The sequence below is a fragment of the Triticum aestivum genome, chromosome 5D (genome assembly GCF_018294505.1).
Source record: "Triticum aestivum cultivar Chinese Spring chromosome 5D, IWGSC CS RefSeq v2.1, whole genome shotgun sequence".
NCBI lineage: Eukaryota > Viridiplantae > Streptophyta > Magnoliopsida > Poales > Poaceae > Triticum > Triticum aestivum.
In genome coordinates, this window is record NC_057808.1 from 569,286,802 (window position 1) to 569,308,914 (window position 22,113).

The 22,113-nt window shown below is 48.3% G+C and overlaps 6 protein-coding genes across 10 annotated transcripts; 2 read left to right on the forward strand and 4 right to left on the reverse strand.

Annotated features, from left to right (window-relative positions):
• Positions 1–853: 853 nt before the first annotated feature.
• Positions 854–3,499, forward strand: LOC123124013 (F-box protein At4g00755). 2 transcript variants are annotated; one of them, XM_044544711.1, is made up of 6 exons: positions 854–1,018; positions 1,110–1,331; positions 1,635–2,063; positions 2,188–2,363; positions 2,764–2,882; positions 2,975–3,499. In XM_044544711.1, exons 2-6 carry the CDS (start codon positions 1,166–1,168, stop codon positions 3,279–3,281), a joined length of 1,197 nt encoding a protein of 398 aa, XP_044400646.1. In that variant the 5' UTR covers positions 854–1,018; positions 1,110–1,165; the 3' UTR covers positions 3,282–3,499. The 2 variants fall into 2 exon arrangements, with proteins under 2 accessions (XP_044400646.1, XP_044400645.1); XM_044544710.1 differs by having other exon boundaries at positions 901–1,331.
• A 378-nt stretch (positions 3,500–3,877) lies between these two features.
• LOC123124014 (pentatricopeptide repeat-containing protein At5g52850, chloroplastic) lies at positions 3,878–16,014 on the forward strand. 4 transcript variants are annotated; one of them, XM_044544714.1, is made up of 11 exons: positions 3,878–6,847; positions 7,781–8,881; positions 9,449–9,575; positions 10,490–10,604; positions 10,698–11,115; positions 11,186–11,625; positions 11,998–12,173; positions 12,362–12,503; positions 12,786–12,844; positions 12,912–13,022; positions 13,125–16,014. In XM_044544714.1, the coding sequence occupies exon 1, from the start codon at positions 3,916–3,918 to the stop codon at positions 6,019–6,021; it is 2,106 nt and encodes a 701-aa protein (XP_044400649.1). In that variant the 5' UTR covers positions 3,878–3,915; the 3' UTR covers positions 6,022–6,847; positions 7,781–8,881; positions 9,449–9,575; positions 10,490–10,604; positions 10,698–11,115; positions 11,186–11,625; positions 11,998–12,173; positions 12,362–12,503; positions 12,786–12,844; positions 12,912–13,022; positions 13,125–16,014. The 4 variants fall into 4 exon arrangements, with proteins under 4 accessions (XP_044400649.1, XP_044400650.1, XP_044400647.1 ...); XM_044544715.1 differs by having other exon boundaries at positions 3,878–6,344; positions 6,740–6,847; positions 10,698–11,625; XM_044544712.1 differs by having other exon boundaries at positions 10,698–11,625.
• On the reverse strand, positions 6,845–8,357 carry LOC123124016 (uncharacterized). The gene is made up of 6 exons (XM_044544717.1): positions 8,025–8,357; positions 7,789–7,906; positions 7,627–7,708; positions 7,451–7,502; positions 7,283–7,337; positions 6,845–7,180 (listed from the first exon to the last, which is right to left on the reverse strand). Exons 1-6 carry the CDS (start codon positions 8,355–8,357, stop codon positions 6,927–6,929), a joined length of 894 nt encoding a protein of 297 aa, XP_044400652.1. The 3' UTR covers positions 6,845–6,926.
• On the reverse strand, positions 9,204–11,128 carry LOC123124018 (uncharacterized). Its single transcript, XM_044544718.1, has 6 exons — positions 10,742–11,128; positions 10,501–10,615; positions 10,340–10,421; positions 10,061–10,112; positions 9,924–9,978; positions 9,204–9,843 (listed from the first exon to the last, which is right to left on the reverse strand). Exons 1-6 carry the CDS (start codon positions 11,102–11,104, stop codon positions 9,644–9,646), a joined length of 867 nt encoding a protein of 288 aa, XP_044400653.1. The 5' UTR covers positions 11,105–11,128; the 3' UTR covers positions 9,204–9,643.
• Positions 12,070–13,480, reverse strand: LOC123124019 (uncharacterized). Its single transcript, XM_044544719.1, has 6 exons — positions 13,157–13,480; positions 12,920–13,037; positions 12,753–12,834; positions 12,478–12,529; positions 12,327–12,381; positions 12,070–12,240 (listed from the first exon to the last, which is right to left on the reverse strand). Exons 1-6 carry the CDS (start codon positions 13,478–13,480, stop codon positions 12,092–12,094), a joined length of 780 nt encoding a protein of 259 aa, XP_044400654.1. The 3' UTR covers positions 12,070–12,091.
• Positions 13,849–15,744, reverse strand: LOC123124015 (uncharacterized). Its single transcript, XM_044544716.1, has one exon. It carries the CDS (start codon positions 15,742–15,744, stop codon positions 13,849–13,851), a length of 1,896 nt encoding a protein of 631 aa, XP_044400651.1.
• Positions 16,015–22,113: the final 6,099 nt, after the last annotated feature.

The following is a 22,113-nucleotide window of genomic DNA, read 5'->3' on the forward strand; positions in this document are numbered from 1 at the left end:
TGTGGTGAGTGAGTGACCCCTAATCGAGGACACCATCACCTCGCCCTCACCCCAAACTAGCAAACTAAACTACTCATCATCGGATACATTGATGACCTCGTTGTTGGAGTCACCGGCCTCGTGGTCATCCCGGGTGAAACGAATGCTCCTCCTCCTTGTCCACGAAGAGCTAATCACGCACCATGTCCCCCCTGGTGGATGAAGCGGCGGTTTTCCGCCAACTCCGCCTCAGACCAGATAGACTCGCTGATGTCCTGCTACTCCGCGTCCTCCGTTTGGGTGAGCTCAAACTCTGCCAGCGCGGCCTCCATGCTGAATTTGGCCTGAGCATCCTCCTCATCTGATTGTGGCTCCTCCTCTTGTTGCCCCGTATCTTCAATCTCCTCTTGCCCCACCTCTTCCAATTCCTCCTCGGTCAAACCTTCCTACTCCGGAGGCAGTGCGTGGCGCTCCTCCGTGGTTCGCATTTTCCGCCCGATGCTCCAGGGTGAACAACTTGTAGTATGTCACCTTGGTGCGGACGATGGCGACGACCGGACGACAAGCTTGAATTGGAAGTGGAAGAGAGAGAGAGTATGGAGCAGCAGTGACTGTGCAGACGCGATACAGAAGATGAGAATGAGGAAATGGCTAAGGTTACCTCACCGTGCGACTTAAAATAACTGGATGTAGTCATCGGACGGTGCGCCGGGTTGGCGTTATGAATATGTCGGATGCTAACCGGCGAAGACGCCCGTCGGACTGTCGTTCTATCCTAACCTAGCGTTGACCGTCGGTGGCATGGACAAATAAATTTTTTTTGACGCGGTGGCATGGACAATTGGGTAGGAGGGAATTTACCCTTTCTCTCTTTCTTTATTTCCGTTGGTAGAGTAGTCCACTCTGGCATCCCCTCCACCCCTCCCCTACCTACCTACCTACCTACGGGTCCCAACCCAAAGCGGGGGATTTTGGTGGATTCGGTTCCCCTCCCCCAAATCTAATCCAATCCAATCCAATCTCTCTTCTTCTTCTCTTTGTCGGTCACGCGCTTCTCTTCTCCCTCAGATCAGATGAGAGCAGAGCAGAGCAGAGAATGATTGATTGATTGATTGATTGATTGATTGCAGAAGAGGACGGGCGAGCTAGGGTTCCTTCTCCTTCCTTCCTTGGGACGACCAGAGCCATGGACATGGAGGATTCCTCCTCCTGCTCCTCCTCCTCGCCGGCGCCGGCGGCGGACTTGGTCGACTACCTGGGTCCCGACACCTCCGTCACCGTCTTCACCATGCTCCACCACCCCGCCGACCTCGCACGCGCATCCGCCGTCTCCCGATCCTGGCGACAATTCGGTACCTTTCCACCTCTCTCTGCTCGGATGGATCTGGCCTCGCTATTCGATTCATCCATGTACGTACGGAGTATTTATCTACATATCTAGATTATAGATTCTGCTTAGGGAGGAAGGAAGCACTAGTGATTTCCTTTCCGATCCATTCAATTCCACCCTAAATCACAATACTTATCTAAGATGTTTTTTCTCTTCTCTTATAGAAAGATAACTTCTTTCAGTCAGTCACACCTACATAGTACTACATGAGTACCAATTCTCAGTAACTCAATCTCAATCTCTCTTTCTTGTCTTGTGTCTATAGTTATCGACAACCAGTTCAGCAAGCTGCAGTGCCTGCGGGCCTGCCCGGAGCTCTCCACCTTCACCCAAGTCGACATCACCACCACCTCCGGCTCCAGAACCCCGGCACGCCGGGACCAGGACACCACCACCGGGTCGAGCGCCGAGGACGAGAAGCTCCACAGGGTGTACACGCACCTCGGCCACGGCCTCCTCTCGCCCTACAAGCCCAGGGACTGCATCATCCACTGCATCGGCGCCTCCAGCACCGACAACTTCCCCGACGAGACCATCGAGAACACCCTCGAGCCCGTCGACCACCTCGAGTCCAACAGGCCCTCCTACTGGTCCAGCGGCGGCCAGAGGGACCCCGCCGTGCCCGAGTGCCTCATATATCGCCTCCAGGCCGATCTCTGCCTCATCCAAGAGATCAAGCTGCAGCCATTCAAAGGTTTGGTGGTTTCTGTATATATGGCTGGTTCAAAACAAATTAAAAGGCCTCATGTGTGTGTGTGTGTGTGTGTGTGTGTGTGTGTGAAATAATAACAAATACTTCCCACCATGCGTCGTTGCAGCGTTTTTCCAGCATGGCGATCCCATATATTCGCCAAAGAGCATCCGCATCCAGATGGGCTATCCAAGGTCACCGCTACGCCCTGAAGCACTTGTCTGTGATGAAAATGAAGGCCAGTTGATTGATGATAGAAACTACGTCTGGACCTACACATCTCCAGAATTCCCAATGCTGCAGGTTTGTTGCTTTTGAAAAATAATGTTTTCTCAGGTCAGCTTAATAGACGATTGATATTCCCAGGCCTATACATCGTTTTTACCCTCTCAACATAAGGATCTCTTATATAGAAAAAAGTCGAACAACTGACATAGAGCAGGAACATTCTTAAAAGGCTGAGCATGAAGAAAGCGCATTTGATCGACCTATCTCTAGCAGTGTTCTTAAAGTTTTTATTACAAAGGTCACTTGGATTTTTTTGTTTAATAATATCTACTCCCGCTGTACCAAAATATATAAGACGTTTTTGCAGAAGATCTTATATTTTGGTACGGAGGGGGTAGATGTTTGCAGTCGCCTTGTGCTCTAGTATGTAAAACTGCTGAGTGAGTAACATTATTATGTGTGATAAATATTCCAGGAAAATGTTTTGCAATCCTTCAAGTTACCACGGCCGGTTCTGTGTATTGGCGGGGTGGTGAAGGTTGAGCTTCTTGGGAGAGTTCAGAAACAGGCAATCGATGGCCTCTACTACATATGGTGAGTTTCCGTGCAACTGTGTGGAGGTAGATAATTCGTTTTTTCCCCCCGTCGCACAGATGTACTTACCAATCATTGTGCTTCCTTTCCAGCATATCTCATGTCCAAATAGTGGGGAAGGCACTGTCCCGAGACCTGGGGGTTGTTCCTCGCGGGAACGGCCTGGTCCTGAACTACTATCTGGATCCCCGTACATGCGGCGTTCCCCGCCGTGAACCGTCACGGGACGATGGGCGCAGCAGGTGGCAGGGCCTGGCGTCAAGGATCTGGCATTCTGGCACGGCGCGAGGGATAGGAGGTCTGAACCAAACGCTGTTGAGTAGACTGTTTGGCGGTCCGTTGCGGCTCGTGGTCGTAGCGGACGAATCGGAAGGGGAGGAGGAGGAGGATCTTCCTTAGAAGGAAGGAAGGAGCTCAAGGGAGGAGGGTCTTATTTGATTTGATTTGATCTTCTGCACAAAAGAAACATGTGATAGTTACATATATAAGAGTGGCTGTCCTTTTGTGGTGCTGTGAGATTTTTTTTTACATTTTGATTGTGTAACAGAAGAGAAGACAGCACAATGAGATGCATCCAATCCAATCCAATCCAATCAAGCTCACTTGACTTATAATCAGATCAATCTAAGAATGCCACTTCACTTTTATTGCTGTTATCTTTTATTATTGGTGATAGTTAGAGAAAATGCATCTCTTGTTGAGCAACCTAAAAATGAATGAATGAGATCATGTCAACATCTTGAGTCCATTTGGATTTGGAAAAATGAATGAAAAAGATTACTACCAAAGCATCTATTAGTTGTAGATTACAAATAAATAGATTCAGTCTATCTGGATGAATGAGTGAATTTGAATGAATGAATTGGATTATATCTGGAGTACATAAATTCAGTCTTCTACTAATAGTATTTTTGAAAACTGAATGGAAAGAAAGTGAATAGATTCACGACAAGAAAGAATGGATTTTTATGCAGCTGTAGCTGACTCTGACTCTGACTCTGACTGAGCGCCAGCCAGAAAGAAGAAGAAGAATATGCCGCTCCGGCTGCGGCTGCCAGCGCCATGCCAGAGCCAGAGGCGCGCGGCGGCTTCGTGGGCCGCGGCCGTAGCCGACCACGCGCGCGCCGGCCGCCACGCCGCCGCGCTCACCGTCTTCCGCCGCGTCCTCGCCGCCCACCCGGCCGCCGCGGTCGACGAGCTCGCCTACTCGGCGCTCCTCCGCTGCCGCGACGCCCGCCTGGCTTACCAGATACACGCGCAGGCGTGCCGCCGGGGCCTCGCCGCCTCCAACCCCGTCCTCGCCTGCTCCCTGCTCGCCTTCTACTCCGCCGCCCGCTCCGACCTCCCGGCCGCCGCCAGCCTGTTCGACGAAATGCCGCGCAGGGACGCCGTCGCCTACACCGCCATGATGTCGGCTTTCGTCCGCGCCGGGGACTGGGCACAGGCCCTCGCGCTCTACCCTCGCATGCTTGCCGCCGGCGCCGCCCCGCCCACCGAGCACACCTTCGCCAACCTGCTGGCACTCTGCGCCTCCAGGCAGCTGTGCTGCCACGGGAGGCAGCTCCACGCGCAGCTCCTCCGCTGGGGGGCCGACCTCAACCTGGTGCTCAAGACCGCGCTCCTCCACATGTACTCCAGCTGTGGCTTCATGGACCACGCGCACGCCGTGCTCTGCTCCACGCCCGACACGGACGTCGTGCTCTGGACGGCCATGATTGCCGGCTACTCGCGGGCAGGAGACCTCCAGGCCGCTCTGCGCATGTTCCGTCACATGGAGCAGGCTGGCGTGCTGCCCAGTGCCTTCACCTTCTCCGGGATCATCACCGCCTGTGCTTCTTCTTCCTCTGCCCAGCCCCAGGCGTCACAGACTGGACGGCAGCTCCATGCCCGTGTCTTCAAGTTTGCTCTGGAGCACGACATCTCTGTCTGCAACGCGCTCGTCGACTTGTACAGCAAGTCGTCCGCCCGTCTGCTCGACCTGCTCCATGCGTTCAGGGCCACAGACAGCCCGAATGTGGTGTCCTGGACCGCCTTGATCGCTGGACTTGCACGCCATGGCAGAGACAAGGATGCATTTGCGGCGTTCGCAGAGATGCGGGCCAGCGAGGTGCAACCCAACTCATTCACCGTCTCCACCCTTCTGAAGGGCTGCAGCTCCTCCTCAGAATCAGACTCTTTCCTACATGCTACAAAAATCCATGCTTACGTGCTCAAGACCAGCCTTGGGTCTTTGGATGTGTCTGTCGGGAACTCGCTGGTCCATCTTTATTCCAGGTTTGCAAGAATGGATGACGCGTGGGCAGTTGCGACAACAATGGCCTGTGCAAGGGACAACCTCACATACACAAGCCTTGCAAAGGGGCTGAATCAGATCGGCCTTCCAAGCAAGGCCCTTGAGATGGTAGTCCACATGTTTCGTGAGGAGGTTCGTATCGATGGTTTCAGTCTCGCCTGCTTCCTCTCTGCTGCTGCGACCTTGCCATCCATAGAGCCTGGGAAGCACTTGCACTGCTGCTCGCTGAAATTGGGATTGAGCAGTCAGGTCTCAGTTTCCAACAGCCTTATCAACATGTACAGCAAGCATAAGTGTGTGGAGGATGCTAAGAGTGTTTTCCACTCAATCAGGGAGCCAAGTGTCGTGTCGTGGAACGCACTAATATCTGGGCTGGCATACAATAATGGGTGCTATTATGAAGCGCTGTCGGTTTTCGAAGACATGACATTGGCTGGGGCACAGCCTGATAGCATCACTTCCTCTGCTGTGCTTTATGCCTGCACTCATGGTGGCTTCGTTGACATTGGCATCAACCATTTCAACTCTATGAGGAATTCGTTTGGTGTTTCCCCACAAAGGAGCCACTACACACTCTTTCTGGATATGTTAGGACGAGTGGGTCGTCTTACGGAGGCGGCATGCACCATTGAGGCCATGCCCATCCGGCCTGACGTGTCCATGTACAAGAATCTGTTAGCATTTTGCGAGCTCCATAATGATCTGTCTGTCGCAGAAAATATCACAAGGAAGGCACTGGAGTTATACCCATCGGACACAGTATTTCAGAATACCCTTTCAGGCATCAGTGGTGCTCCATGGGAACACAGGATGAAGAGTGATGCAGATATTCAAGCTAAAGCCTAACAGATGCGCGCTATGATCTGTTTCTCTATGCCAGGTTCTCGGATGCTTCCTATATGGATTTCCAGTTTTCCACTCAAAAAAAGAGCCACGAGGATAATTCCACGAAGAGAGCCATTTCTTTCGACGTCTGCACATCGAGCATGGGATGATGAGAAGAACAATGCAAGATTCTTTCAGGGGCCTTTTGCTCTTCAAGGATCTATAGAAATTCCACTGCATTGAAACTTCTATGAAATAGATTATTGTTCCACCCCATTCTGAATCAAGCTCTCTTAATTAGTGTCTGCTTTATTGTTCCTCCCCGCAAAAGGAGTCACTGCAGAGTATGGCATGTGGTATCTGCTTTATTAGTCAATTAACGAAGCAAACCACCCTCTCATACAATGTCAATGATTTGCTTGGTCTAAACTCTAAATTATGATGCTTCTGTCTTGCATTGAATTGACACTCTTTGCCTGGATATATATTTTACTCCTGCGTTACATACAGAAATAAATAGCTTGTGTAGTATACAGATTGTGGGGTGGCCTCTTAAAGAAAAACCTACACTACGCGAACAGATAGATTGTAGAATGACACAGCAGCTTTTTCAGAAGAAATACATAGGCAGAATTTCTGAGTACTTGTTACAGCAATATCTATCTTGTGGTTATATATATACGTCCCTGCTCTAACAGCAATTTTCTTATAAGGTTGAATGTCCATTTCTGCTTCACAGGGCAAGGATGGGATAAGCCTCGGGAAACAAATAAAGATCATGTGGAAGATTCTGATCCATCGACATTTGCCGAAGCCCTTCTCGGATCCTCCACTCGTGATATTGTCGGTAATTGATTGCATCCACATGGTGTATCTGCGAGAATCACTATTCTTCTGAATGTAGACTTTTCTGGGATATTAGTTCCTTACATGAACTGCTTGAAAATGTTATACAACACGTCGAGCACCGTATCCAGTCTTCGTGCCACAAATGACCAGAAGCGGAAATTATATGCAAGAAGATGCACGATAATAGGCTCCACGTATAATTTGTAAAGCTTCACAACAAATGACCAGAAGCGGATAGAATATGCAACAAGATACACGATAACAGGCTCCAGGAGGAATTTGTAAAACTTCACAAAGGACTGGACTAGTGCTTCTGGATTCTGTAGAAAATCTGCATGTATACACACTTTCATGCTTAGCTGGATTTTAAGTAGTACTGTACTATGGTTTATGCTACCGAAGAGTTGATTTGAAAAGGCACATACATACATACCTTCAGCTTGTTTTGGAAGTAGGTCGAACAAAAAGGTAACAAATAGAAGTATGTCCTGTAAGAATTGGAAATATTCCATGGAAGGCAATTAGCTAGAGGTATTCGGCAGTCAGACTAATATAGTTGGATGCAGCAGCAAAAACAAGCTATTAGTAATAGTATGCCTACCAATGCCAGATTTACTGGTTTCACAGGTGACTCGTTGAAGATGTGGACCTTCCTGCGGTGTCAATTAGAGAACATGCGACATTAGAAAGAAAGAGAATACCAAGGTGGAAGCACGATGTTGTGTAGAAATTAGAGAATATGCTATCACGACACGAGTGGGTATTAATTTCAGCTACCTAATAAGAAGCGCTTCCCCTTTTGCTGAACACATGTAGAAACTGCATCCTTTGGTAAATGGGATGATCTTACCGTTCCACTCTGCAACAAAGATGATATCATTATCACTTACCAGATTGCCTGCCACTTATTTGTTTGAATTCCATGCTACAGGAACTTACCAAGGTGCCATATTGCTGCAGCAACAGTGGGTTCTACTCCTTGACAAACCTCATCAATAGCAAATTTGACATTTTTTCTCATAGCTTCCATAAGCCTTGCGAAGTATGCAATAGTATCCTGCAGTCAGCAAACTACGAGTTGTGAGTATGGGAACCTTGTTTTAAATTAATAGCTTGATGGTAGGACTCAACCATGAGTTCTTGGAGCATATGAGAGAATGAGGTGCGGGTAAAACCTTGATGTCCAGTGGTTTATAATATGAAGTGTGCTTGACGGTGCAATCAGGGTCAATCAGCTCCGTGAGCCGTGTGATGTCCTTGTCATTGAGGGAAGAGTAGAACTCCTGGATCACATTTGTCATGGGTGAAGATGGTAAGGTATTACCTCCGCGGTCAGCATTGTTGAGTCCCCCCGTTGCATTTGGCCCTGGTATCGCTCGTCTGGGCTTTGGTGAATATTGTTGCCTCTTCCCCCACTCGACGCTTATCTGCTGGCGTTGGGACAGTGGGCGTTGTTTTAGGTTGAAAGAGGGAGACTGGAAAGAGACAAGCGCGAGGGCAGAGTTCATGGCGTTTGGGTGTTTGAATGCAGAAAGATGTGAAGGTATAGAGGAATGAGGTGTGATATAGTGTTGCTGGGCATTTTTGGTTGCTTGGCTATTAGAGAATGAATCTGAATGTAGCAGGGAGGCTTCCTGGCATGGAATGGGATGGAATTCACACGGTGCATTGCTAAAGCATAAAGATTTGCTACGGTATGAAGTAAGGAATGTCTTGCTACATAATTTACGGAGTCAGGCCAGGCAAGTATCATGCCAATCTGTAAAAGGGTAGTATAACTTGTTCCTTGGTTTTCTTTATGCTCTGATTTACTTTACATTGAGTTCCTTGGTTGTCTACAGAAAAGAAGATAAGGAGGGACTTGTCAAGGAAGGAAGAAAGGGGAAAGGGGAAGAGAAAGAGAAGGCTGTATGTATATCTTGGGAAAGGGAAAGGGAAAGGGAAATTAAGGGGAAGAGGAAGCAGCAGCTGATTTTGGTTGTCGGCACTTCCAGAAGAAGACTTTAATACAGCGTCTATGATTTGAGTTCTGGTAAGCGTTATATGAAACTCCAAGTGATAATTGTTTTGTCTTGCGCTCTTTAGTGGGAAGGGGAGCTATGAGGACTGAAGCATTCTTTACCTGGATATTTTACTCCCACAAAAAGGGAACATGATCTGGAATATGGAGTCAATTTCAAGCTTCAAATGGAAATATCTAATGCTACACACGAAAATAGATTTTTCGATAAAGCACACGGAAATAGATATCTTTACATTGCTGTCAGGGTTAAGCTTAGCACGAGACTTGAAAGTGTTTAAACTCTCCTGTGAAGTGCAGACTGTACTGTGTATACAGATTGTGGGGTCTTAAAAGAAAAACCTACAACTACACAAATAGGCAAATATTGTAAGATGCTACTGCAGCTGTTACACAAGAATTCGTAAGCAGAATATTTAGGGGGCATTTTATTCGATGCTGCAAATTAGTACGTAATATTAGAATGTAACAATAGTATTGGTCAGTTCTTCTTACAACAATATCCTGTGGTTATATACATCCCTATGCTAACAGACATTTCCTTTGAAGAGTGAAATGATGTCCATTTCTGTTTCACAGGAGCAAAAGTAGGAAGCCTCTGGGAAGCAAACCACCATCATGTGGAATATTCTGAGCCATTGACGGTCTCTATACTGCAGCTGGTTGTTGTAGGTCCTTCGCTGATCCTTCACCCGTGATGTTACCGGTAATTGATTGCAACCACACAGGGTATCTTCGAGATTTGTTTTTCTTCTGAATGTTGATATTAGTACTTTACATGAACCGCTTGAAAATGTTATACAGCATGTTGAGCACCATAGTGAATCCTTGTGCCACATATGACCAGAAGCGGGTATAATATGCAAGAATAGGGACGTCGGTATAATATGCAACAAGAGGGACGATAAAAGGCCCGCAGAATTTATAAAACCTCGCGAAGAACCGAGCTAGTGCTTCTTTATTCTTTAGGAAACCTGCACGTGTAACTCCATGCTTAGCTGGATTTTAACCAATAATTGTTTACTGTAAACAGATGATTTGATGAAGAGCATACCTTTAGCTATATATGGGAATGTGTCGAACACGTTGGTCACAAAATTAAGTATTTCCTGTAAGCATTGGAATATTTCATTAAGATTTTAGTTGGGTGCAGCAGGAAAAACAAGAAGCTGGTTAGGTTAGTACGCGTACCAATGCCAGCTTTCCTGGTTTCAGGGGTGACTCGTCGAAGATATGAACTTTCCTGCAGGGTGGGTGAAAACATTTCTGTGTCAGTTCAAGGGGAGTATTACCTCTAAGAGAAAATTATCTAGAGATCAAACCCTGGTTTTCAAACAAAAGCATACGGAATATAACCACTAAAGCATTATAGTTCCAACAGCTTGCCTGACATGGATGGAAACACTGAAACACTGTATTATATATAAATTAATCTCATCTACTACATTAGTTATTAATCTCATCTACTACCTAATAAGAAGGGCTGCTCCATTTGCTGAACACATGAAGAAACTGCAGCCCTTGGCAAATGGGATCATCTCTCCGCGCCACTCTGCAACAAGCAGCATGATGATACAATTATCCTTATCCTCCACTTATAATTCCAATTCCATGGTGCAGGAGGATCTTACCAAGGTGCCACATTACTGCAACAGTGGGTTCTACTCCTTGACAAACCTCATCGATAGCAAATTTGGCATTCTTCCCCATAACTTTGATAAGCCTTGTGAAGTAGGTATGGGTATTCTGCATGCATCAGAGTTGTTTCTGTGAATTCCGAGTATGGGAACCTGGCTTCAAATTAATAGCCTGATGGTTAAATATGCAGAGATATTGGAGCAGATGAAAAAGTGAGATGCATGCGGGTAAAACCTTGACGTCCAGCGGTTTGTAGTATGCAGTGTCCTCGATGACGCAATCAGGGGAAATCAGCTTGTTGAGCCGCGTGATATCCTTGTCATTGAGGGAGGAGTAGAACTCCTGAATCACATCTGTCAGGGGTGAAGATGGTAAGGCATTACCTCCACGGTAAGCACCGGTTGCATTCGGGCCTGGTATGGCTCGTATGGGCTTTGCTGAACATTGTTGCCTCTTCCTCCACTTGATGCTGATATGCTGGTGGCGGGACTGCGGGCGCTGTTTTAGGATGAAATAAGAGGGAGAGTGGAAGGAGATATGTGTGAGGGCAGAATTCATGGTGTTTGGGTGTTTGCATGCAGAAAGAGGTGAAGGCATAGTGGAATGAGGTATGATATAGAGTTGGTGGGCATTTCTAGTTGCTTGCTGGTTAGAGAATGAATCTGAGTCTACATATAGGGGAAGAAGCTTCCTGGCATCAAATGGAATTTGCGTGGTGCACTGTTAAAGCATAAACATTTGTTTGTTACCATATCAAGTAAGGAATTACTTCCACTAAAATATATAGAGCCAGGCAAGGTAAGAATCATGCCAATTTGTGAAAAGGTATTGCTTTGTTCCTTGGTTTTCCTTTTGCTATGCTTTACATTGAGTTTCCCTGAAGAAGGAGAAGCCTGCTAAGACTGCCTTCTTGGAGGGTGGCTTGTGCTTGCTCGACTTCCCAACTGCTTTCTTCACGGCAGCAGCAAGAGGAGCAGCAGCGCAGCTTCAGGAAGAGGAGCAAGTGGGAACCTCATTCTTGGTGGTCCTCGTATCCTCCAGTGTGCCGGGCACCACCCATGGCTCATCTTCTTTGAATACTCTCCACATGGAAGCCAGCTTACTTGGTTGTGCCATAGGTAATTGTTCCTATGCCTCCTGCTCCTGATCCTGTTCCTGCTGCTGCAATCACAAATGAGCCAGTACCGAGGCGGCATGCACCGTTGAGGCTATGCCCATCCAGTCTGACTTGTCGACGTACTGAAACCATACTCTTTTCGAGTCAATGCAGAGTTATATGGTATGATGGTATCCACTTATAGTTAGTTAACCAAGGAATTCACCATCCCACACACAAGGAAGGAATAACACATAGGCACAATATAGTAATATTAGAATGTGATAGTAGCATTGCTCAGTACTTCCTGTCTTTCTTACAACAATACACATCCCTACAAACACCGACAGTCATTTTCTTTTAAGAGTGAAATGACACCGTTTTTGTTACACAGGAGCAAGAATAGGATGAAATAAACCAGCATCACAGGGTATCTTTGAGAATTGTTATTCTTCTGAAAATGTGGGATTTCCTGTGGTATTGCCTCCTTACATGAACTCCTTGCATATGCTATACAAAATGAGGATTCCCGTAACCAATCCACCCACCACAAATCTGAAAAGACGCGCGGTAAGCTCCACGCAGAGTTCGTAAAGCTTGACAAAGGACCCAAGCCCTTGTGTGTCCTGTAGAGTTTCTGCATGTGAACGTCCATGCTTAGCTGGGTTTTAAGTGGTTCTAATTTATTACTGTACTAAAAAGTCAAATTTATGAAGCACATACTTTCAGCTGATTCTGGATTTTTGTCGAACGAATAGGCAACGGAATGAAGTATGTCCTGCAGGGATTGGAATATTTCATGAAAGGCAACTAGCTAGAGGTAGTCAGACTAAGAAACATAGTTGGATGCAGCAGCAGAATTATTTATGCCTACCAATGCCCGGTTTCCTTGTTTCACAGGTGAGTCGTTGAAGATATGAACTTTCCTGCAGCGTGGGTGAATTTTTTTTATTACATCTAAAAGAAATATAATCTCCAAGAGATGGATGGAAATATAGAAACATGGTACTAATATTATACGGAAATTTTGAGAATATGTTTTCTTGAGAATCTCTGCTACTCCCTCTGTAAAGAAATATAAGAGCGTTTATATCACTACTGAGTAGTGATCTAAACGCTCGCTCTTATATTTCTTTACGGAGGGAGTACCTGATAAGAAGCTCTTCTCCGTTTGCCGAACAGGTGTAGAAACTAAGGCCTTCGGTAAACGGGATGATCTTGCCCTTCCACTCTGCAACAAGGTGATATCATTAGCATGTACTACCAGACTGCCTGCCACTTATAATGTGAAAATTTTCCACGCTGCAGGATCTTACCAAGGTGCCACATTACTACAGCAACAGTGGGTTCTACTCCTTGACAAACCTCATCGATAGCAAATTTGGCATTCTCCCCCATGGATCCCATGAGCCTTGCGAAGTAGGTCATCGTCTTCTGCATGCAGCAGCAAAGTTCTTTTTGTTGTTGTGAGTATGGGAACTTGGTTCTAATTTATTTGTTTATTTATTACCTTGATGGCAGAGATATTTGAGCAGATGAGATGAGAGAATAACCTTGAAGTTGAGTGGTTTGTAATAGGAAGCGTGGTCGACGGTGCAATCAGGGTCAATGAGCTCCATGAGCCGTGCTATGTCCTTGTCATTGAGGGAGGAGTAGAACTCATGAATCACATCTGTCAAGGCATTATCTCCATCTCCATGGAAAGCTTTGTTGAGGCCCCTGGTTGCTTTTGGCCCTGGTATTGATCGTATGGGCTTTGGTGAGCATTGTTGTCTCTTCTCCCACTTGGCACTTATCTGCTGTCGTCGGGACGGCGGGTGTTGTTTTAGGTTGAGGGAGGGAGACTGGAAGGAGACAAGTGTGAGGGCAGAATTCATGGTGTTTGATGAATGCAGAAAGATGGCCAAGGCATAGGGGGATGAGGTGTGATATAGCAGCGTTGGTGGGCATTTTTCGGTTGCTTGGTGGTCAGACAAGGAATCCGAGTGAGTACATTTGAGATGGAATAATTAGCGTGGTGCATTGCTAAAGCATAAAGATTCGTTACGACATGATGAAGTAAGGAATATCTTCCTAGCTACATAATAATGTACAGAGCCAGGTCAGGCAATAATCATGCCAGTCAGTAAAAGGGTATTTGCTTTCTTCCTTGGGTTTTTTACATTGAGGTCCTGAGACTACAGAAGAGAAGAGAAGAGAAGAGAAGAGAAGAGAAGAGCAGAGCAGAGTTTGGTTGTGTTGTGTGTCACTTGCGGAAGAAGCCTAAGACTGCCTTCTTGGATGGCGGCTTGTACGCCTTGGTGGACTTGCCGATAGCTTTCTTGGCGGCCGCAGAAAGAGGAGGGGCAGCACCAGCAGCAGGAGCAGAAAGAGGAGGGTCTTGCTCCCTGCCCTCATTCTCAGCTGTCTCCTCCAATTCGCTCGGCGCTGCCCATGGCTCATCCGCGTCTTCTTCTGAGAACACTCTCCGCATCGTCTGCAGCTTATTTGGCGGCGCCGGAGGAGGTAACTGGGCAAATGCTGCCTTCTCCGTCTTTGACGGGCTATAGTCGTATGCAGGATCTGTCTCAAGCTGTTTGGTTTTGCCCGCCGCCGCCGCTGCCACTTGTTTCGTGATGCTCTCCACCTCAAACGAATCCCCCTCGTCGTCGTCTGATAACGCCAGCTGCTGCTGCTGCTGCATTTGCATCTTCATTTGCTGCTCTTGCTCAGCCGCCTGCTTCATTCGCTGCTCCTGCTCAGCCAACTGCTGCTTCATTCGCTGCTCCTGCTGCACCTTCATCTTCATCTGCTCCTCCTGCTGCTGCTCCTGCTGCAGCTTCATTTTCATTTGCTGCTCTTGCTCAGCCACCTCCTGCTGCTGCTGCTGCTGTGCCTGTACATGCTGCCCTTTATGGGCATGGCCACCACCAGGCAGTGTCATGTCATCGTCGGAAGAGTCGCTGATGAGCTCCACGTCCACCGCCGCCACCTCATGAGACCTGCTGCTGTACTCAACGCCAGGCTTCACCTCCTCCGACATTGCTGCTGCTGCTGCCAAAGCTTCTTCTTGTTCTGCTGCTGCCTCTTCTTCTTTGTTGGCGGAGGCGTAGGCATAGGCATAGGCATAGGCAGTGGCACCCGCAGAGGAGGAAGACGTGGACGAGGAGCTGCTCTTGCGGCTGGCCTCGGGAACCGTCACCGGCTGGCCCTGCATCTTCTCGGTGACGAAGTAGGGCCTGAAGCGGGATGGCCGGAAGTCGCTCACGTACGGCGCACCCACGGTGAAGCTCTCATGCCGTCGGAACAGCATGGCGTTCTTCTGCGCCGCCGCCCCCGCCCCCGGGATGGACGACGGCTGCGGTGGTGCTTGGAGACGGAGATCGTCGTCCACATCATCGAAGAAGGGGTTGCGCGAGGGGCGTAGGCCGAGCATGGAGGGTGCGGAGTCGGGGAAGTTGTCGTCCTCGTCGTAGGGCCCGTCGAGGTCGAAGGGGTTCCTCTTCCTGGTGGCGATGCTGAGCTTGGACGGGTCGTCGAGCTCCATGACGTGCTGGTGGTGGTGGTGGAGAGGTCGCTGGTGGCCGCGGGCGCGACGCCTGGACATGAGCTTCTCGACGGTGGCGTTCATCTCGAGCTCGAGCGAGCCGATGTTCTCGATGCTCTTGGCGTCATCGGCCGTCCACGCGACCGCCCGCACCGCGTCCTTTTTCTCGGACCGCTGGTGGTTGTGCTGCTTTCCTTCGTGGTCAGAGTCGGTTGATTCTGATTCGGTGTTGGCGGCGGTGTCGGGGAAGGAGGCGTGCGAGGTGGCGGTGGACATGGTGGGTGGGTGGTGGTCATTTTCGTCGACGGAGGAGGAGGAGGAGTCGCTGGATTCGTCGGAGGGTCGGTGGTGATGTCTGGTGCTTGGTTGGCATTGTGGTGGGCGGTGGCTGATCTTGTTGTAGACATGCGGGTCATGATCCTGGGGCACGCTGTGGAGGAGGACGATGCCGAGGAGGAGGGCGGTGAGGACGAGGACCGGGGCGGCGGCGAGGACGAAGGCGAAGACGGGGTAGACGAAGGCGTAGGTGAAGGCGAGGAAGAGGAGGAAGCAGAGGAGGAGAGGGTGGCGGTGGAAGAAGGCCGGCACCCCCTCAATCTCCTCCTCCTCGTCCATGGCACCGGCACCACCGCAGGTCGACCGCCGGCGCACCCGATGAGCTCACAACATGAACACGGTGGATCTGCATGCATGCATCATCAAGACAATAACAGCAGAAGAAGAATAATCAGGAACGAATGAAGCAATCCTAGCGCGCTGATGATGCATAATCAGAATGAAATGAACAAGGAAGAGATTACAGGAGAGGAGAGGAGAGGGAATTAAGGAATGCATGTAATTAATTACCAGGATCTTAATTAATCGGTAGAGATTGTGGTTTGTTGAGGAAGGAAGGCAGTCAGTCAGGAAAGACGGATGCAGGAATGCCATTTTTTGGTCCATCCACGCCGGCCTGCCACCTGCTACTACTATTCTTGTCTCGTCCGTCTCTCTCAAACCGAGGACACACAAAATACATATATTTTTAGGCTAGGAATCCACATGTATCAGCCGACCTGGTTAGCTACCAAACGTAGCTTAGGACAACTCCTCGACCGACTCGAGATTTGTAACCTTGCATCATCCACCTATATAAGACCCGACAGGGACCCCTCGATAGGCACATTATTCTAGTAGAGCCTGAGGTTTGAACCCCTAGATGATCTTGCGGTCGACCCCATGTAAATACAAAGAATCAATCAAACCAACCAAAGCAACATGATGCAATAAGATAAACTCTAAATAATATGCTCCGAGGACACAAACCTCTCTGTCTTCATGAGAAATTCACAAAGCACTATGAGGCCACTAGAAAGACGTTGATGACGACCACAAAACTCTTTAAGTATCCGAGCCCTCTCCCTCCCTTACTGCCAAGATGGCAAACGGATATGAGGGATCTCTTGTGGTGACTGTTGTTCTTCATCCTCAAACCATAACTGTCTTAAGAAAAAACTGCTACTATCCTAGAGAAAATATGAAGATAAGAGATTCCCCACCCGGCTCTCCCCCTCACCTGCGAGGTTACTCATTTGGCTCCCCCTCCTCGTTCTCTCCGCCTCCTGCTGAAGGTGCCTGATGAGTCCAACTTATGTGAAATTTTTAGTCTTTATTTTGTGCCTAAGCAATAGGCTTTATGGAATTTTACTGCGTTCACGCGCTATCTTTTGTCGGTTTCCCCAGGATATGTCTTTTGGAGCAAAAAGAGTAGTATGGAAGAAAAATCAGGAAATTATAGTGGAATCACATCAATCAATGTGATTATCACCTACCATAAAAGTGGCAAAAGGATTGAAGGCATTTGGACCTGTGCGGCTGGTCCAGAGCGCAAGACGGCCTATGCGCGGTCGTATGACCTGCCAAGGTCGCCCTCTTGCCCTACTTGCTCTTAGGGTGTAGAAGATGCAAAGCACATGCTTTTCCTATGTACTAAAGCAAAGGAGGTTTGGGAAAGGCTAGGGATGGATGTGATTATTAATAAAGCCCGTGAGATTGATCGTGCTGGAGAGGCGACATTGGAATACCTATTACTCCTTCCAGATCAAAGAATTGCGCATTATGGGATACCAAAATGTTCGAGAAATGACAGCTATCTCAGCTTGGTATCTATAGTGGGAAAGACGGAAATTAGTGCACAAGGAATTAACTCAGGATGCGACTCAGATATCAATGGGGGATCATAGCCACTACAAAAAAAATACACTTCCGTGATGATACGTGTTTGTCACAGTAGGTCGCGTTTTCTGTCATGCATGTACACCCATGACGATTTTATGACAGAATCAAGATAGTCATACCTGTGCTGTCGTACAAGTGTTCCATGACATTACCAAAATTATCATCACGGAAGTGTCCACTTCCATGACGATAAATCGCGCGTCACATAAGTGCTTTCGTCAAGGGTGACCGACACGTGGCATCCACCGTAACGGAACGCCGTTAAGCTATCGGGTCTGGTTTTGGATCCGATAACCCGTTAACAGCCCCGACTAATGGGGATTTTCCACGTGTAAAATCATCATTGGCTGGAGGAAACACGTGTCGGCTCACCGTTGGGATAGATGCCATCCACTCATTGGACCCAAAGCGCCTATGATACGTCGACACGTGGCATGGCCCAACAGAGGCCCATTCCTGTGAAAAGGCCGGCCCGTTTGACTTGGTCAAAAGGTGGCGGGCCGGCCCACGACAAGCCTGTGAACGGCCTGTTCACATATAGCCCATTTATAGCCCGCTAACCCAGGGCCCGTTTACGACCTATCCGAATTAGGCCCAATAGCGTCATCTGGGCCGTCCAATATAATTCCAGCCTGTTTTAACTTTCGGCCCATGTATGGCCCATGACGTCTTTCGGCCCATATGAGGCCCTTATTAATCTCGGCCCGTGGTAAAACTGGCCCGTAATGAACAATGTATCACTTTATACCCATTAACAGCACGTGGTGAAACTGTGCCGTAATGAACAGTGTATCACTTTATACCCATTAACGGCCCATTATTCCGTTGGGCCGTTTCCAGCCCATGTTATCTTCCGGCCTTCTCGGGGCCCATTTATTCTTGGGCTCATTTCCACATTCGTTTACTTACGGCCCGTTACTGTCATTTTTTGCTTGTGGGCCAAATTCAGCCCGTGGTTACAGTCGGCCCGTTTGTGGCCCGTTAATACGTTGGGCCGTTTTCATAGCATCATCAAAATACGGCCGATTAACGACGACCCGTTATGGTCGTCCCATGAACGGACGATTTCAAGTCTAGCCCATTTACGGCCATAATGTGGTCTGTTATTGGCCCATGTTTGGCTAACCGATCATACGGCCCGTAGAAGGCCCATTGATGATACTGCCCATAGAAGGCCCATTGTGTCTACGGCCCGTATAAGGCCCATTGTTTCTACGCTACGTAGAAGGCCCATTGTTTCTACGGCCCTTAGAAGGCCCATTGTTTCTATGGCCCGTAGGAGGCCCATGTTAACTACAGCCGGTGGGCATCAAAGTTCGCCACCAGTGCAAATATAGGGAACACCCTACACTATACAAAAATGGCTTGCTGTTTTCTTCAGCCGGTGCCTGCACGTTAAGAACAAATTTTGTATCGCACCAAAACAAATTACAACTATAAAACAAAAGGAAGGTTGGCATAAAAGTTAACAGTCTAGCAGATAAATGCACCACCAGAAGTTCAGAAGCTCAGTTCATTTGACCCGACTGTTCCGTTTTCATGCTGTATTGTCCGATGGAGCACCATAACCTTCGCCTTCAGTTCTCCTAGGCTCCTGAACAACATAGCAAATGTCTGATAGTCTGGTTTCAAAACCGTGCATATCTTGACAACATCGAACAATGTCTCTCCTTGTTTCACAAAGGGTCTCTGTTAGGGAATGGACTTGTGTCTGGAGCGCAGATACAACATTGTTTTAAGCTTCCATATCTTGATCATGAGGTAGTTTGGACGAGATTGCCTTAACAACCAAGCCAGTATTACGCAGGAACGTGCTTTTGGCACTGTTAGTGGACAGGTACTGACCCACTGCAGCAAGAGCTGACATTGCGGTTATAGTTGCCTCGCCACCTTCAGAAGGTGGCGGTTCCACCATTTTTTCCATAGCTCGCTGAAAAGTTGAGGTTTTACATTAGTAGTGTTGGCAATATGCCCTAGAGGCAATAAAAAATGGTTATTGTTATATTTCTTTGTTCATGGTAATTGTCTATTGTTCATGCTATAATTGTATTGTCCGGAAATCGTAATACATGTGTGAATACATAGACCACAACGTGTCCCTAGTAAGCCTCTAGTTGACTAGCTCGTTGATCAACAGATAGTCATGGTTTCCTGACTATGGACATTGGATGTCATTGATAACGAGATCACATCATTAGGAGAATGATGTGATGGACAAGACCCAATCCTAAGCATAGCATAAAAGATCGTGTAGTTTTGTTTGCTAGAGCTTTTCCAATGTCAAGTATCTTTTCCTTAGACCATGAGATCGTGCAACTCCCGGATACCGTAGGAGTGCTTTGGGTGTGCCAAACGTCACAACGTAACTGGGTGACTATAAAGGTGCACTGTGGGTATCTCCGAAAGTGTCTGTTGGGTTGGCACGGATCGAGACTGGGATTTGTCACTCCGTGTGACGGAGAGGTATCTCTGGGCCCACTCGGTAATGCATCATCATAATGAGCTCAATGTGACTAAGGCGTTAGTCACGGGATCATGCATTGCGGTACGAGTAAAGAGACTTGCCGGTAACGAGATTGAACAAGGTATTGGGATACCGACGATCGAATCTCGGGCAAGTAACATACCGATTGACAAAGGGAATTGCATACGGGATTGATTGAATCCTCGACATCGTGGTTCATCCGATGAGATCATCGTGAAACATGTGGGAGCCAACATGGGTATCCAGATCCCGCTGTTGGTTATTGACCGGAGAGGCGTGTCGGTCATGTCTGCATGTCTCCCGAACCCGTAGGGTCTACACACTTAAGGTTCGGTGACGCTAGGGTTGTAGAGATATATGTATGTGGAAACCCGAAAGTTGTTCGGAGTCCCGGATGAGATCCCGGACGTCACGAGAGGTTCCGGAATGGTCCGGAGGTGAAGAATTATATATAGGAAGTCCAGTTTCGGCCACCGGGAAAGTTTCGGGGGTTACCGGTATTGTACCGGGACCACCGGAAGGGTCCCGGGGGTCCACCGGGTGGGGCCACCTATCCCGGAGGGCCCCGTGGGCTGAAAGTGGAAGGGAACCAGCCCCTAGTGGGCTGGGCGCCCCCCATGGGCCTCCCCCCATGCGCCTAGGGTTGGGAACCCTAGGGTGGGGGGGCTTCCCCCTTGCCTTGGGGGGCAAGGCAACCCCTTCCCCCCTTGGCCGCCGCCCACCTTGGAGATCCCATCTCCCAGGGGCCGGCGCCCCCCCAGGGGCCTATATAAAGGGGGGGGGAGGGAGGGCAGCAACCTACAGCCTTGGGCGCCTCCCTCCTCCCCTACAACACCTCTCTCTCTCTCGCAGAAGCTCGGCGAAGCCCTGCCGGAGACCCGCTACATCCACCACCACGCCGTCGTGCTGCTGGATCTCCATCAACCTCTCCTTCCCCCTTGCTGGATCAAGAAGGAGGAGACGTCGCTGCACCGTATGTGTGTTGAACGCGGAGGTGCCGTCCGTTCGGCACTCGGTCATCGGTGATTTGGATCACGGCGAGTACGACTCCGTCATCCACGTTCATTGGAACGCTTCCGCTCGCGATCTATAAGGGTATGTAGATGCACTCCCTTCCCCTCGTTGCTAGTAGACTCCATAGATGCATCTTGGTGAGCGTAGGAAAATTTTAAAATTATGCTACGATTCCCAACAGTGGCATCATGAGCCAGGCCTATGCGTAGTTACTATGCACGAGTAGAACACAAAGCAGTTGTGGGCATTGAGTTTGCCAATTCTTCTTGCCGCTACTAGTCTTTTCTTGTTTCGGCGGCATTGTAGGATGAAGCGGCCCGGACCGACCTTACACATACGCTTACGTGAGACAGGTTCCACCGACTGACATGCACTAGTTGCATAAGGTGGCTAGCGGGTGTCTGTCTCTCCTACTTTAGTCGGAACGGATTCGATGAAAAGGGTCCTTATGGAGGGTAAATAGAAATTGGCAAATCGCGTTGTGGTCATACGTAGGTAAGAAACGTTCTTACTAGAAACCTACAAACCACGTAAAAACTTGCAACAACAATTAGAGGACGTCTAACTTGTTTTTGCAGCAAGTGCTATGTGATGTGATATGGCCAGAAGATGTGATGAATGATATATGTGATGTATGAGATTGATCATATTCTTGTAATAGGAATCACGACTTGCATGTCGATGAGTATGACAACCGGCAGGAGCCATAGGAGTTGTCTTTATTATTTTGTATGACCTGCGTGTCATTAAATAACGCCATGTAATTTACTTTACTTTGTTGCTAAACGCGTTAGCCATAGAAGTAGAAGTAATCGTTGGCGTGACGACTTCATGGAGACACAATGATGGAGATCATGATGATGGAGATCATGGTGTCATGCCGGTGACGAAGATGATCATGGTGCCCCGAAGATGGAGATCAAAGGAGCATAATGATATTGGCCATATCATGTCACTATTTGATTGCATGTGATGTTTATCATGTTTTTGCATCTTATTTGCTTAGAACGACGGTAGTAAGTAAGATGATCCCTTATAATAATTTCAAGAAAGTGTTCACCCTAACTGTGCACCGTTGCGAAGGTTCGTTTTTTCGAAGCACCACGTGATGATCGGGTGTGATAGATCCTAACGTTCGAATACAACGGGTGTTGACGAGCCTAGCATGTACAGACATGGCCTCGGAACACACGCAATACACTTAGGTTGACTTGACGAGCCTAGCATGTACAGACATGGCCTCGGAACACGGAGGACCGAAAGGTCGA

Bases quoted from the DNA above. Each gene is read 5' to 3' on its own strand.
- LOC123124013 (XM_044544711.1), top strand. From the start codon at position 1,166: ATGGACATGGAGGATTCCTCCTCCTGCTCCTCCTCCTCGCCGGCGCCG. The intron at 1,332-1,634 runs GTACCTTTCCAC...TTGTGTCTATAG, and splicing joins CCGATCCTGGCGACAATTCG to TTATCGACAACCAGTTCAGC. The intron at 2,064-2,187 runs GTTTGGTGGTTT...GCGTCGTTGCAG, and splicing joins CAAGCTGCAGCCATTCAAAG to CGTTTTTCCAGCATGGCGAT.
- LOC123124018 (XM_044544718.1), bottom strand. From the start codon at position 11,104: ATGCCTTCACCTCTTTCTGCATGCAAACACCCAAACACCATGAATTCT. The intron at 10,616-10,741 runs GTTTTACCCGCA...TGATGCATGCAG, and splicing joins ACAAACCGCTGGACGTCAAG to AATACCCATACCTACTTCAC. The intron at 10,422-10,500 runs GTAAGATCCTCC...TGCTTGTTGCAG, and splicing joins TGCAGTAATGTGGCACCTTG to AGTGGCGCGGAGAGATGATC.
- LOC123124019 (XM_044544719.1), bottom strand. From the start codon at position 13,480: ATGAATTCTGCCCTCACACTTGTCTCCTTCCAGTCTCCCTCCCTCAAC. The intron at 12,835-12,919 runs GTAAGATCCTGC...ACCTTGTTGCAG, and splicing joins TGTAGTAATGTGGCACCTTG to AGTGGAAGGGCAAGATCATC. The intron at 12,382-12,477 runs GTAGGCATAAAT...CAATCCCTGCAG, and splicing joins AACAAGGAAACCGGGCATTG to GACATACTTCATTCCGTTGC.
- LOC123124014 (XM_044544712.1), top strand. From the start codon at position 3,916: ATGCCGCTCCGGCTGCGGCTGCCAGCGCCATGCCAGAGCCAGAGGCGC.
- LOC123124015 (XM_044544716.1), bottom strand. From the start codon at position 15,744: ATGGACGAGGAGGAGGAGATTGAGGGGGTGCCGGCCTTCTTCCACCGC.
- LOC123124016 (XM_044544717.1), bottom strand. From the start codon at position 8,357: ATGAACTCTGCCCTCGCGCTTGTCTCTTTCCAGTCTCCCTCTTTCAAC. The intron at 7,709-7,788 runs GTAAGTTCCTGT...TCTTTGTTGCAG, and splicing joins TGCAGCAATATGGCACCTTG to AGTGGAACGGTAAGATCATC. The intron at 7,503-7,626 runs GTAGCTGAAATT...TTGACACCGCAG, and splicing joins GGGGAAGCGCTTCTTATTAG to GAAGGTCCACATCTTCAACG.